Source organism: Cynocephalus volans, chromosome 16 (genome assembly GCF_027409185.1).
Source record: "Cynocephalus volans isolate mCynVol1 chromosome 16, mCynVol1.pri, whole genome shotgun sequence".
Taxonomy (NCBI): domain Eukaryota; kingdom Metazoa; phylum Chordata; class Mammalia; order Dermoptera; family Cynocephalidae; genus Cynocephalus; species Cynocephalus volans.
Window position 1 is genome coordinate 53,773,623 of NC_084475.1, and position 14,793 is coordinate 53,788,415.

Sequence of the window (14,793 nt, forward strand, 5' to 3'; positions counted from 1 at the left end):
AGTGATTAATTTCTAAAGACTGGTAAACAAAAACCTTACCTTGGAAGTTATTAAAACGGAGCTACAAACTGTGTGAAGGCTGACAAATTTATACACCCAGCAATGCACCACCACACTCTGTGAATGGAGTATGCCTAAATATTCCTGTAGAAAAAGCAGAAAACAAGATAATCTGTTGCACCACATTTTGATAAATATATTCCCTAGGCTTGGTTACATTTTAATTATTAATACAGTGGCTCTTAGTGACCACATATAGGAAAGTTAATGAATTCTAAAATATGGATTTCAATATAAGAAGAAACACAAATTACTCTTTAAATAATACTCTTATAAAATGCTTATTTATCTTTCATTTTATAATTATACTAAGTGTATTAGTCAGTTTCTCTTGCTTATAAAGAAAATACCTGGAACTGGGTGATTTACAAGAAAACAAAATGTATTACTTATGGTTTCAGAGGCTAGGAAGTCCAAAGTCCAGGTGTGGTGAAGGCTTTCTTTGGTGGTGACTTCAGTGATGGCAGGGTATCATCACATGTGAAATACCGGAGCAGATACAGCAGAGAGAGCAACCTCCTCATTCACTCTCCTTTTTAAGCCCTCGGAACCACACCCTGAACAACATTATTAATCCATTTACTACTGTGTGGTCCTGCAATGTAATCACCTCTTCAAGGTTCCACCTTTCAATTACCATAATAGGATTTCCCACCCTCAACAGTTACAGTGCGCATTAAGTTTTGGGGGGACATTCAACCCAAGGCACTAAGTCTATATATAAAATGAAATTAGGGTTGGACAATTTCATTACAGCCAAATTAGGTAATGAACAAAGTTGGCGATTTATTTATCTTGCCTAATGACAAGGTATCTCTTGATTAGACCTTTTAAATAAGCAATAAAAACAAAACCTAGCTATTTTTTTTTTCTGTATGATGTGTTTTTGATGTATATATGTAACCCATCATAAGTTGAATAACCAAATGAGGAGCATTCTAAGACACCTGTGTTGCCAAGGGATGTGCAATGGTATAACAAAGAAAACAGTGGGGATTAATTTTTAGTTTAAACTCTATCCAATAAGGGATAGAAAGGAGGTAGAGAAAGAGAGACAGAGATAGAGAGAAAGCAGTGCCAAAGGAGGACCTCTGGTTATAGCTCAAATAAATTTTATATACAGAAATTAAATAATACCTCCAAACCTTCTCTAGGATGTCAAGTTAATAGCATTAAAATGAAGACATGCCACTGCTGCAGATCAAGTAGAGATGCAGAAGCAAATTTTATGACCAGAACAACAACAACAAAAAAGGTGCTGGAAAAAGATGGATTTCAATGGTCAAGAAAAATGGCACTGCAATTCACAGTAGTAGAGGCAAGCAAAATGTTGTGTATTTTTTAACTTAAATGACTTTATTTTTCTGACCAGTTATAGGTTGACAGTTAAAAAAAAAAAAAAAAACTGAGTAAAGTACAGAGTTCCCATATACCCTCTTTCCTCCAATTCCAATTTCCACTACCATTAACATCTTGCATTGGTGTTGTACATTTGCTACAATTGACCAACCAGAATTGATATATTAATATTAACTGAAGTCCATAGTTCACATTAGAGTTCACTTTTTGTATTTTACATTCTATGAATTTTGACAATATTTCATGATGTGTATTTACCATTATAGTATCGTACATAATATTGTTTCACTGTCCTAAAAATCCCTGTGCCCTACCTATTCATCCCTTTGTCACTCTTTCTGAACCCCTGGCAATCATTAATCATTTTACTTTTTACAAGGGTTTGCCTGTTCTGGAATGTCATCTAGTTGGCTTCTTTCACCTAGCAATATGCATTTAAGGTTCCTTTGTATCATTTGGTGGGCTGATAGCTGATTTATGTGTTTATTCATTTATTTATCTATTTATATTTTTTATACGTTTCACTGAAAACATTTTATTGGCCTTTGGATAAAAACAGGAATTTATTTGCCAGGAAGGATGATCCCATCATACTTCTGCTGGAACCAGCGCATGGACTCCTCTTTGCTGAATCTGTGTTTGGCCCCACTGCAGCCTGTCCTGCACTTCTTGGCTGTGATGCTGAAACCTGGCTTACTCAGCACCACATAGAAGTCCAGGCCACAGATACCAAAGCTCGGGTCATATTTGATCCCCACATGGATGTGTTCCTGGATCCCAAAGCCAAAGTTTCCAGTATCTGAGAAGTTAGTTTTTCTTATTTCATACTCCCACACCTTCAGGCCTTTCTCCAGCATTTCTTCTGCCTTGGCCCCATGCACTGTGCAGTGGATAGCAATCTTTTCATTTCTTCTGATGCCAAAGGATCTGACAGTGTATCTAGCTTTCAAAAACACAGGGGTCTGGCCTGTGAACTGCTCCAATACCTTGGCTGCCCGGGTCAGTCTGTCTCCACTCCCCCACACACAGACGTTGAGGCAGAGCTTGCAGATGTGGAGTTCCCGCATGGGATTCTCCTTTTTCCCTTGATCCTGTGCCATGACCGAGAACAGGAAGAGCTGATTTATTTTTTATCACTGAATAATATGTCATCATATGGACATCCATAGTTTTTTATATATTCAAAAACTGAAGGACATCTTGGTTGTTTCCAATTTTGACAATTATGAATAAAGCTAATATAAGCATTTGTGTGCAGCTTTTTGTATGGATGTCGTTTTCAGCTCATTTGGATAAATCCCAAGGAGAATGCTTGCCAGATCACATGGTAAGAGTATGTTAAATTTTGTAAGAATATGCCAAACTCTTCAAAAGGGGCTGTGTTTTAGTACATTTTGTGTTGCTGTAACAGAAATACCTGAAACTGGGTAGTTTATAAAGAACAGAGGTTTACTAGGCTTACGATTCTGAGACAGCTGCATCTGGCACGGGCCTCAGGCTGCTTCTACTCATGGCAGAAAGGCGTTGGCTGCCAACAGGTATGAGCAGATCACATGGTGAGAGGAAGCAGGAGAGAGAGAAGACATGCCAGGGTCTTTTAAACAACAAATTAGCTCTCACAGAACTAATAGATTGAGAACTCACTCATTAATCCCCTTCCCCCAGGGAGAGCATTAATCCATTCATGAGGGATCCACCCCCATGACTCAATCAGTTTCCAACACTGCCACATCGGGGATCAAATTTCCACGTGTGTTTTGGAGGGGACAACACATCCAAACTCCACCAGGCTGTATCATTTTGCATTTTAACCAGCCATGAATGGGAGTTCCTCTTGCTCCATGTCCTCATCAGCATTTGGTGTTAGTTAATGTGTTTTTATTGTGGCCATTCTAATAGATGTATACCAGCATCATGTTGTTGTTTTAAATTGTAATTCTCTAATGACATATGAGTTTAAACATTTTTCATGTGCTTATTCACCATCTTTATATCTTCGTCAGTGAAGTGTTTGTTTACAAGTTTTGCCCATTTTTAATTGGGTTATTCAAGTTCTTATTGTGGACTTTTAAAAATTCTTTGTGTATTTTGAAAAAACAGTTCTTTAGCTGATATGTATTTTGTGAAGATAGATTCCTCGTCTGTGGCTTACCTGTTTTTTCATCTTAACAGTGTTTTACAGAGCAGAAATGTTTAATTTTAATGAAATCTAACTTCTCATTTTTTTCTTTTGTGGATCATGATTTTGGTGTTGATTCTAAGGAGTCGCTGAACTGACCAACCTGAAGTTACGTTATGTGTCTTTTGACTTTTTGTATAAACTTTAGGATTATTTTGTCAATATCTACAAAAAAATTGACTGTGCTTTTGATTGAATCTATAGATTAAGTTGGTAAGAACTGACATCTTAAAAACATTGAGTCTTCCTATTCATGTACATAGACTATCTCTCCATTTATTTAAATCTTTTTGTGTGTGTTTCTTTTATCGGAGTTTTGTAGTTTTCCTCATAGAGGTTTTCTATATATTTTGTAAGATTTATACCGAAGAATTTTACTTATTTGGTGGTAACACAATTTGCATTTTGTTTTTAATTTCAAATTCCAATTGTTCATTGCTTTTATTTACAAAAGCGATTGACTCTTGTTGTGCAGTCCATGCCATGGCGGGGTCTTGAAAAGAATAGCGTGGGCTGCCCTTTCTGAGTTGGCAAGGCCCTGGAGGGAGAGCTGCTGGCAGGGCCACGGCTACCAGCACTTACTTTCACTGTAAAGATCTCTGCCTTGACATAGTGGTGCTGCTTTTGCTTTCTCTTTTGATGTTTTGGTCAGCGTGGCAGTTTCCTGAGTTTCCAAAAGATGAAAAAAATGACACACAAACAGTTGTCATAAAATTAGATTATCCCACAAAAGATCCAGGAAGATTGAACAATTCCAAATTGTCCCTTTTGAGTCAATTTATTACACCAACAGATGTTTTAAAAATACCTTATGAGTAGCCGTGAGCAATTGTTTTTACCGAAGAAATTAATAAACAATAGAAATCCCCATTCTCTTCCCACCATCTGAGTAAATGGTTATATGGGTTATAAAATGGGAAAAGGGAAAATTTGGTACCCTCCTAGAGGACACCCTAAATATGACTTAAGCTGGTGAATGTCATTTATAGGGGATTACATTAATGGTAAGAGAATGGTTGGAATTAATGGAAAAAGATACTATAGGAAGAATTAAGTTTATGAGAAAGAATGAGTAGAAACCCTGTTACTCATTGGTGTCCTAAGTTAAATAAAAACATCTTAGTAAGATATTGGGACAAAAACATATGATGCACAACTTTCCCTCCTAAAGATAAAGATTATAGATGGAATTTTGAATGCACCTGGTTTTGTGAGGGATGGTGCTGTGCACTTTGACACTTTACATTGTGCCACACAGCCGTTATATTAAGTACACGCATGATAAAGCTGTTCAAATACCCTTTATTCCTTTTCCAAATGAACAAATAGGTTCATGCCTATAGAAATATGAGAATCATTAAATTTTTAGTTGATTATAAGTTTAATTGTTAGATTTATAAGTTTTAAATATAATTGTTAGAATTTTTTTTATAGTACTTAAAAGTTAAAAATATATATAAGGTTTGTTTAACACTTTGTAACCGCAATCGCTGCCGTCTAAATTTTGAGTCAGACATATAGTTTATGCTTGCTAGTAGTAATAAGTTTAAGATTAATATGAGGGCAAGAAGAAAAGAAACACAATGGTGAAAAATGTCAAGAACAGTGAGTCACGGACTAATCAACCACAACAGATATAATCAGCAGAAAGAATTCGCTGACCACCGAGTTTTATTTAACCTTGTGGATTATTAATTTTATGAGAACTGACGTAATTTTAAGAAAAGTTTTCGTTAAACTATTGGTATAATAATTTTAAAGGTTTATGTAGTTAAAATGCCCACATTACCACCCCTCCCCCGTCTTGTGTAACAAATAAAATTGCTGTTTTCAGTCTGAAGGCTGCTTCAGCTGCTTTAGCTGCTCTGGCTGCAACAGTGCTGACAGCCCGCAGAGTGAGAATGTGCTTCAAAGGAACCAAGGTCTCTGCCTGTGTTTGTTATTTTTGCCGACTCTTCATCCCTTTTTCAAGGGCCCTCAACTCGACTGGAGCTGGTCTCCAGCACTCTTGTATATTTATCTTATGTCCCACAACCTCGTTACAGTCACTTATTACTTCCAGTAGTGTTGTTTTTGTGTAAACAAAGGCAATAATCTATATTTATTCCCAATCAGTATAATTTTATTTCCCTTTCTTAACCTTTAGCAATAGCTAGAAATTCCAGTACAATGTTGAATAAGAGTGGTGAGAATGGATCTCTATGCCTTGCTCCTAGTCTTAGTGGGAAAGTATCTAGTTTGTCACCATTAAGTGCTTTTTTTTTTGTAGATATTCTTATATAATTTTACTACTTTAAAGGTGTTAAGATGTGTCTTATGTCCCAAAATGTGATCTATGTGGGTGAATATTGCATGAACCTTGAGAAAAATATGTATTCTGCTGTGTTAGATGAAGTATTCTATAGATGTTCACAGATCCAGTTGATTAATGGTGTTTTTTAGTACAATTATGACTTTTTAAAAATAAAATTAGTAAGCTGGGCTGAGAGAAGTCAGAGGAAATGGTAGAACAGGGACAAAAGTCAGTAACCTAAACTTTCACTTTAAGAAACTAAAAAAGGAGCAATATTACATGGGTGTTACAACACAGAAAACACATAATGCATTTGAAAAATAGCTCCTTTACAACTATCAAAAAAGAACTGATAAATTTAGTCACCTGAAACCAGAATTTAATGACTAGCTACAAGATTTAAAATTGTCTTTCAACAGGATCTAAGCTTATTAGCTTGGACATGTACACAACAGCTTGAATTATTACACAAAAAGAAAACCATTTTCTGTACCAGATAAAGAAATGGTAAAATACGTCATTATTTCAATTATGGAAATTTCTTAGAAATTCAGAGAAAAAGACTAAAACAAAATTTTACAAAAAGTTAAATATCTTCAGTTAAGCCACTAAACAATTTATGCTAAAATATCTTTATAACAATATCGAAGGTTAAGCAAGGAAGTTGAGACTCAATTAATCCTTTGCATACAATTTGTCTCCAAAGGCTTCTAAATTTACAACAAAATGTTGTCAATCTATAGTTTCAAATATAAAACTTGAGTTGTATAAATATTTGAATAATTTATATTTTTTAAAGCGTTTTAGCTAAAGAAGAGAGGAAATTAATGTTCCCTTTAATTAACCATATAACTGTAATATTGAAAATATTTATGCTCTGTTTTCTAAAGAAACTGAATGGAAGATGTCAGGTATATTACTAAAATTATTCAGTGTATATGTACAAGTAATATGTATCATTATTAGTTTATAGAACTGTTAAACAAAATAAAAGGTAAAGAATTTAGTAATCATGTTTTCTTGCCATACTCATTGGTTATGCGATGGAAAGATTTAACAAAGACTTTCAGTGCTGCTAACTTCTTTTCTAATTTATCCTGAAAGAAAAGAAGTGCATGCAAGGATAAAATTCATAATGAAAGGAAGATAATTGGCAATGAGGTTTACTTTTGCTCAATAATGTACTGCATACAAATGAGCTAAATATATAACTTAAGAAAAGGAAAACTGTATATGTGATTTAACTATAAAGGTATAAAAATTTAAGTTGAATGAAAATTTTTTATACTACAAAAATATGAAAACAATTTTGTACATGCTTCTTTTTTTATGGTATGCATCCTGTTTGCTTATTTTTTTATTTTCATTTATCAATATACAGTATAGTTGATTTTCATATCCCTTTACCAATTCCTCCTTATCCTCCCTCCCTTCCACCCTCCCCCCAGCAACATCGTATCTGTTCACTTGTCTTAACAAAATCAAGGAATCGTTGTGATTGTTGTCTCTTCTTTCCCCACCCCCAATTCATTTTTTTATTTGCTTTTTTATTTTTATTAGCTCCCACAAATAAGTGAGAACATGTGTTATTTCTCTTTCTGTGCCTGGCTTATTTCACTTAATATAATTTTCTCTAAGTCCATCCATGTTGCTGTGAAGGGTAGTATTTCATTTTTCTAAATAGCAGAGTAGTATTCCATTGTGTAGATATACCACATTTTCCTTATCCACTCATCCAATGATGGGCATTTAGGCCGGTTCCAACTCTTGGCTGTTGTAAATAGTGTTGCAATAAACATGGGAGTATATATATCCCTTCAACATGATGATTTCCAGTCCTGTGGGTATATACCCAGCATTGGAATAGCTGGGTCATATGGTAGATCTATCTGTAATTGTTTGAGGAATCTCCATACCATTTTCCATAAAGGCTGCACCATTTTGCAGTCCCACCAACAGAGTAAGAGGGTTCCTTTTCCTCCACAATGTTGCTAGCATTTGTCTTTCAGAGTCTTTGGATATTAGCCATCCTAACTGGAGTGAGATGGTATTTCAAAGTGATTTTGATTTGCATTTCCCAAATACTGTGTGATGCTGAGCATTTTTTCATGTGTCTGTTAGCCATTCATATATCTTCATTTGAGAATTGCCTTTTCAACTCCTTTGACCATTTTTTAATTGGATGACTTGATTTTTGCTGTAAGGTTGTTTGAGTTCCTTGCATATTCTGGTTATTAATACTTTGTCAGATGTATATTTTGGGAATATTTTCTCCCGCTCTGTTGGATATCTTTTTGCTCTGTTAATTGTTTCTTTTTCTGTACAGAAGCTTTTTAGTTTGATATAATCCCATTTGTTTGTTTTTCCTTTGGTGGTCAGTGTTTTTGAGATCATATTCATAAAGTCTGTACCTAATCCTACTTCCTGGAGTGTTTCCCCTATATATTCTTGTTTCAGGATGTATATTTAATTCTTCAATCCATTTTGAGTTGATTTTGGGATATGGTGAAAGGTAAGGGTATAGTTTCATTCTCCTACATATGAAAGTTCAATTTTCTCAGCAACGTTTACTGAAGAGACAGTCTCTTCCCCATTGTGTCATCTTGGAGCCTTTGTCAAAGATCAGATGGCTGTAGGTGCATGGGTTGATTTCTGGATTCTCTATTCTGTTCCATTGGTCCATGAGTCTGTTTTTATGCCAGTACCATGCTGTTTTGGTTACTGTCACTTTGCAGTGTAGTTTAAAGTGTTATACCTCCAGCTTTATTATTTTTTTTCTCAGTATTACTTTGGCTATTCATGGTCTTTTGTTCTTCCATATGAATGTTAGGAATGTTTTCTCATATTCTGAGAAAAATGTCATTGGAATTTTGATGGGAATTGTATTGAATCTGTAGATCACTTTGGGTAGTATGGACATTTTCACAATGTTAATTATTACAATCCAAGAGCATGGGATATCCTTCCATCATCTTGTATTCTCTTTAAATTCTCTCAGAAGTGGTCTGTAGTTCTCATTGTAGAGATTTTTCACATCCTTGGTTAAATTTATTCCTAGGCATTTTATTTTTTTGGTGGCTATTGTAAATGGGCTAGCTTTCTTGATTTTTTTTTTCTGCCAGTTCATTGTTGGAATATAGAAATTCTACTGTTTTTTGTGTGTTGATTTTATATCCTGAAAGGTTGCTGAAATCATTTATTAACTCTGAGAGTTTTCTTGTAGAGTCTTTAGGCTATTCTACATATAGGATCATGTCATCTGCAAACAGGGACAGTTTGACTTCATTGTTTTCAATCTGGATGCTCTTTATTTCTTCCTTGACCCTGCTTGCTCTGCCTAATACTTCCAACACTATGTTGAATAGGAGTGGTGAGAGTGAGCATCCTTGTCTTGTTCCTGTTCTTAAGGGAAAGGCCTTCAATTTTTCACCATTCAGGATGATATTGGCAATGGGTTTGTCACATATGGCTTTAATTATATTGAGATACTTTTCTGCTACCCAATTTATAGAGAGTCTTTATCATGAACAAATGTTGAATTTTGTCAAATGCTTTTTCAGCATCTATAAAGATGATTGTATCTTTTTTATGTTTGATTTTATTGATGTGGTGTATCACATTTAATGATTTGTGTACGTTGAACCAACCTTGCATCCTTGGGATGAAAACGAGTTGATCATGTTGTATGATTTTCTGTATGTGTTGCTGTATTCTATTAGCTAGTATTTTATTGGAGATATTTTCATCTATATTTGCCAATGAGATTGGTGCATAGTTTTCTTTTTTTCTTGTATTTTTGTTTGGTTTTGTTATCAGGGTGATGTTTGCCTCATAGAATGAATTTGGGAGAGTGGTCTCTGTTTCAATTTTTTTGAATAGTTTGTAGAGAATTGTTATTAATTCTTCTTTATAAGTTTTGTAGAATTCTTCAGTGAAGTCATCTGTTCCTGGGCTTTTCTTTGTTGGGAGACTGCTGATAACAGCTTCAATCTCTTTGATTGGTATTCGTCTGTTTCAGATTTTCCATGTCTTCTTGGCTCAGTCTTGGTAGTTTGTGTATGTCCAAAAATTTATCCATTTCCTCCATAGTTTCAAATTTGTTGGTGTATAGTTGCTTATAGTAGTCTCTAATGATTCCTCATATTTCTGAAGTATCAGTTGTCATATCACCATTTTCATTTCTAATTTTTGTTATTTGTTTCTTCTCTCTTCTTTCTTCAGTTAGCCTTGCTAATGGTTTGTCAATTTTATTTATTTTTTAAAAGAACCAACTTTTTGTTTCATTGATCTGTTGTATCATTTTTTGCATTTCTATTCCTTTAGTTCTGCTCTGATCTTAATTATTTCTTTCCATCTACTAACTTTGGGTTTGGGTTGTTCTTGTTTTTCTGATTCTTTAAGGTGAAGTGTTAGGATTTTTACTTGCCATCTTTCCATTCTTCTGAAGTATTTGGTGCAATAAATTTCCCCCTTAATACTGCTTGCAGTATCCCACAGATTTTGGTATGATGTCTCATTATTTTCATTAGTTTCGATACATTTTTTGATTTCTTGTTTAATTTCTTCTTGGACCCATATGTCATTAAGTAGAATGTTGTTTAATTTCCATTTGTTTGTATAGTTTCCAGAGTTTTGTTTGTTATTGATTTCTAAGTTTTAATCTGTTGTTGTCAGAAAAAAATATGTGGAATAATTCTAATCTTTTTGAATTTGTTGAGACTTGATTTGTCACCTAACATGTGGACTATCCTGGAGATTTTTCCATGTGCTGAAGAGAAGAATGAATATTCTGACATTGTTGGATGGAATGTTCTGTAGATATATGCCAAGTCCAGTTTGTCAAAAGGTCTTGTGTTTCTCGGTTTTGATTTTTTGCCTTGATCATCTGTCTAATGTGGAGAGTGGGGTGTTCATATCCCCAACTATTATGGTATTAGTGTCTATCTCTTTCTTTAGGTCTAATAGTGATTGCTTTATAAATCTGACTGCTCCAATGTTGGGTGCATAAATAATTATGATTGTTATATCTTCTTGATGGATAGATCCTTTTAACATTACATAGTGGCCTTCTTTATCTTTTTCATAGTTTTTGGTTTTAAATCTATTTTATCTGATAAAGAATAGCTACTCCAGCTCTTTTTTCATTTCCATTTGCATTTTTTATCTTTTTCTGTCCTTTCACTCTTATAGGTGTCTTTACAGGTGAGATGGGTCTTTACAGGTGTGGTGGGTCTCTTGAAGGCAGCATATTGTTGGATCCATCTTTTTAACCCAATGAATCAGTCTGTCTTTTGAGTGGGGAATTCAAATCTTTTACATCAAGAGTTATTATTGAATGATATTGATATACTCTTGGAATTATATTGATTTTTGATTGGATGTTTTAAATATATTTTGTTCCTTTCTGACTTACTCATTGTCTTCTCTGTTTGTTGGCATCTTGTAATTGTGGATAAACTTTTTTCTCTGTTTATTAACATTTTATTTTATTGGTGGGTTTTGTTCTATCTTGAGTATTCATGTTAGTGATGGTTGTTTTTCAGGTACAAGACCCAGTACTCCCTTTAGAATTTCTTGTAAAGCTGGTTGTGTGGTAGTGATCTCTCAAAGTTTTTCCTTGTCTGGTAGATATAGTACTTGTCCTTTGTTTTGGAAAGATAACATAGCTGGGTAAAGTATTCTTGGCTGACAATATGTCTTTTATTATTTTGAATATATTTTCCAATTCTCTTTTGGCTTTTAGGGTTTCTGATGAAACTCTGATGTTAGTCTGATAGGGGATCCCTTATAGGTGACTTGATTATTCTCTCTTGCAGCTTTTAAGATTCTTTCTCTGTCTTTGAATTTTGCCAATTTGACTATAACATGTCCTGGAGAGGACCTTTTTGGATTGAATATTTGGGGGGATCTTTGAACTTCCTGTATCTGGATATCTATATCTCTCCCTATACCTGTGAAGTTTTCTTCTATTATTTCATTGAATATGTTTTCAATGCCATTTCCTTTTTCCTCAACCTCTGGAATACTCATGATTTGGACATTAGAATGCTTGAGGTTGTCTGTTATCTCTCTTAGACTTTCTTCTAGTTTTTTAACTCTTTTTATATTTTGTCCACTTGGGTTATTTTGAACAAGCCATCTTTAAGGTCAGATATTCTATCTTCTGCTTGACCTAGCCTGCTGGTTATGCTCTCTGCTTTTATTTTATTTTATTTTATTTATTTTAATTTAATTTAATTTTGTTGAATGAATCCTTCAGCTCCACAAGCTCTGCTGCATTCTTCTTCAGGGCATTGATTTCATTGTGCATTTCCTCTTTCAGGTCCTGTATACTTTTTTTCATTTCATTGTGTCTAACTGAGTCTTCTTGTATCTCATTTAGTTTCCTTAGGATTGTTAGTTGAAATTCCTTGCCAGTCATTTCAAGGACTTCTGGTTCTATAGGGTCTAGAACTTGATAGTTATTATATTCCTTTGGAGGTGTTATACTTTCTTGGATTTTCATATTTCTAGTATCTCTCCATTGGTGTTTAGTCATTGCAGATAAGTCTACCACAGTCTACTTGTTCCAGCCTGGTGTCTGGAGCAATATCAGGGAGTTATGTTGATGCTCAACTTCCTGTTGTTACCTTGGGTCCCAGGAGATCAGTGAAGCTGTGGCCTCTCTTGGTAGGGGGGTGGGGGGAATTGCCTGGCCATGGCCTGAGGGTCCTGCATACAAAGGGTGCTGGGAACTCCATGGCTCCATTGCTGCCTCAGGTCCCAGGTGGTTGTACATGCTTTTAACATGAATCAATAGAAAATTTTAATTAGAAACAACAGTATTATGAAAATTGGCTTCAAAGCTAAAAGAAATTTTGAAGAATATTTTCATATTGATAATTTAAAGTTGCTATTAAATTTAGTGAAAACTTCTTTGATTTGATGTAAATAATTATGAGTTCACAAAGAAGATTGTAAATTGTTTTTATATTAGACAAACATAGCATTGAAAATTTGAAATTTCAATGCAAATTAAATATTAAACAAAAATAATTTTTAGTATTCAATTCTGTAATTGAATATTCAATGAAATGTAGTGTACAAATTGAGATATACTATAAGATAAAATACATGAAAGATTTAAAATTTGGTACTATAAAAATATAAAATAGCTCACTGATAATTTTGCATTGATTACATTTGAAAATGATATCATTTTGTATGTAGTGTGTTAAATAAAAGATGTTGTTAAAATCATTTCATATATTTCTTTTTTTTAATATAACAACTAAAACTTAATACTACAAATGTGCTCATTTCTATTAGATAGCACTGGTATATAAGATGCATGTCTTTCTTTTCTAAAAAATATTGCTGCAATATTAATTTTTATCTTACTCAAGCTTCTCTCATGTTCTCAATTATTTCTTAAAGATTGTTGATGATACTTCTGTAAATTCCTTTATACATTACCAATCACCTACATCTAGCGAACATAAATTATTTAGAACAGTTGAATTACTTTGTAGCATTTTTTCAACAATTCTCAGCTTTGAGTAATTCAAACTAATGTTAAGTTTATTATTTTTAATATTTTTGGTTATCCTATTTGATACATAAGCATACTAAAATGGAAGTTGGCAATTTATTTAGTTATGCATTCTTTTTTTTTAAATATAAACTACCATTAGTTTTTCTGTTTCTCACTTTGCTCAGAACAAAACATTAAAACATTTGTTGTTTTTAGGATTCTTCATGAACCTCTCACATTAGGCTTTTTCATGCAATTCTTGTAAGCCTGTAACATCCATATTGGCCCTTAGTCAATGAGACTCCTTCCATTTGGGGATATGTAATTGCTTTGTTTACTTTTGTGCGTTTTAAATATCTGATTTTTAAAATACTGCATGCAATTTTAGAGTACTCAAATAGTACACAGAAGTATCTGTGAGCTTAAAAGAAAACTCCTGGGTTGGCCCTGGACAAAATATGTCATTAATCTGCAAGAGGTGTTAGCTGAGAGCTTCTAGCTGTTAGCCTATTCAAGTCTAATTATTGTACATTTGTATAGTTTTTGAACTCCATATTTGAAATTCCTTATCTACTTTGTGATTTGTATCAACTTGTGTAGACTAGAGTAACAAACACGAATCGATGTGTAGCTACAAAGGTATTTTGTAGGTGTATGGTTAACATATACAGCTGGATGTCTTTCAGTAATGGACATGACTTTTGATAATACATGTAGTCTTTATCCAATCAATTGAAGGCCTTACGGGCAAAAATTAAGGTTCCCTGAGAAGGAGCTCTACCTCAAGACTGAAAGCATAAACTTCTGCCAGAATTTTCAGCCTTATAGCCGGCCCTACAGATTTCTAGGTTACCAGACTCCATAATCATATAAGACAATTTCTTTAAATAAATAAGTAAGTAAATAAATAAATAAATGAATAAATAAATGAATAAATAAAATGTATTTAATATGCCAAATAATATAAAGTATATTATATATCTGCCATTGGAGATACATATATTTCTCATTGGTTTTGTTTCTCTGTAGAACTCTGAATGCTACATGCCCCTTATAAAATAAAGATGTTTAGTTTGTTTTCCTTTTGGTGAAGAAAGCAGAACACTGAAATGTTGATTATCACACAGTATTCAAGTTTTTTGTGTTTGAAGACTATTTTGATTCTCAAAGTGACTTTGTTACATGAAAGCCTTAAAATTCTATGTAAGAATTCTTAAGAGTAGCAGTTGGAAAATATGGGATTTTAGACCTAAAATACTTGCTTTACAGGAAACTACTCTAAATAACATTTCTATATAATGTATGCATTTGCAACAAGGTAAACCAAGTACCATAATTTTGTATTCTTTCTCTTACCTTTAAACTCATTCTTTAATATTTGGCATTGAA

At 33.7% G+C, this 14,793-nt stretch overlaps 1 protein-coding gene across 1 annotated transcript; it reads right to left on the minus strand.

Annotated features, from left to right (window-relative positions):
* Window positions 1–1,938: 1,938 nt before the first annotated feature.
* LOC134365215 (large ribosomal subunit protein uL5-like) lies at window positions 1,939–2,519 on the minus strand. Its single transcript, XM_063081421.1, has one exon. The coding sequence runs from the start codon at window positions 2,517–2,519 to the stop codon at window positions 1,983–1,985; it is 537 nt and encodes a 178-aa protein (XP_062937491.1). The 3' UTR covers window positions 1,939–1,982.
* Between the last annotated feature and the right edge of the window lie 12,274 nt (window positions 2,520–14,793).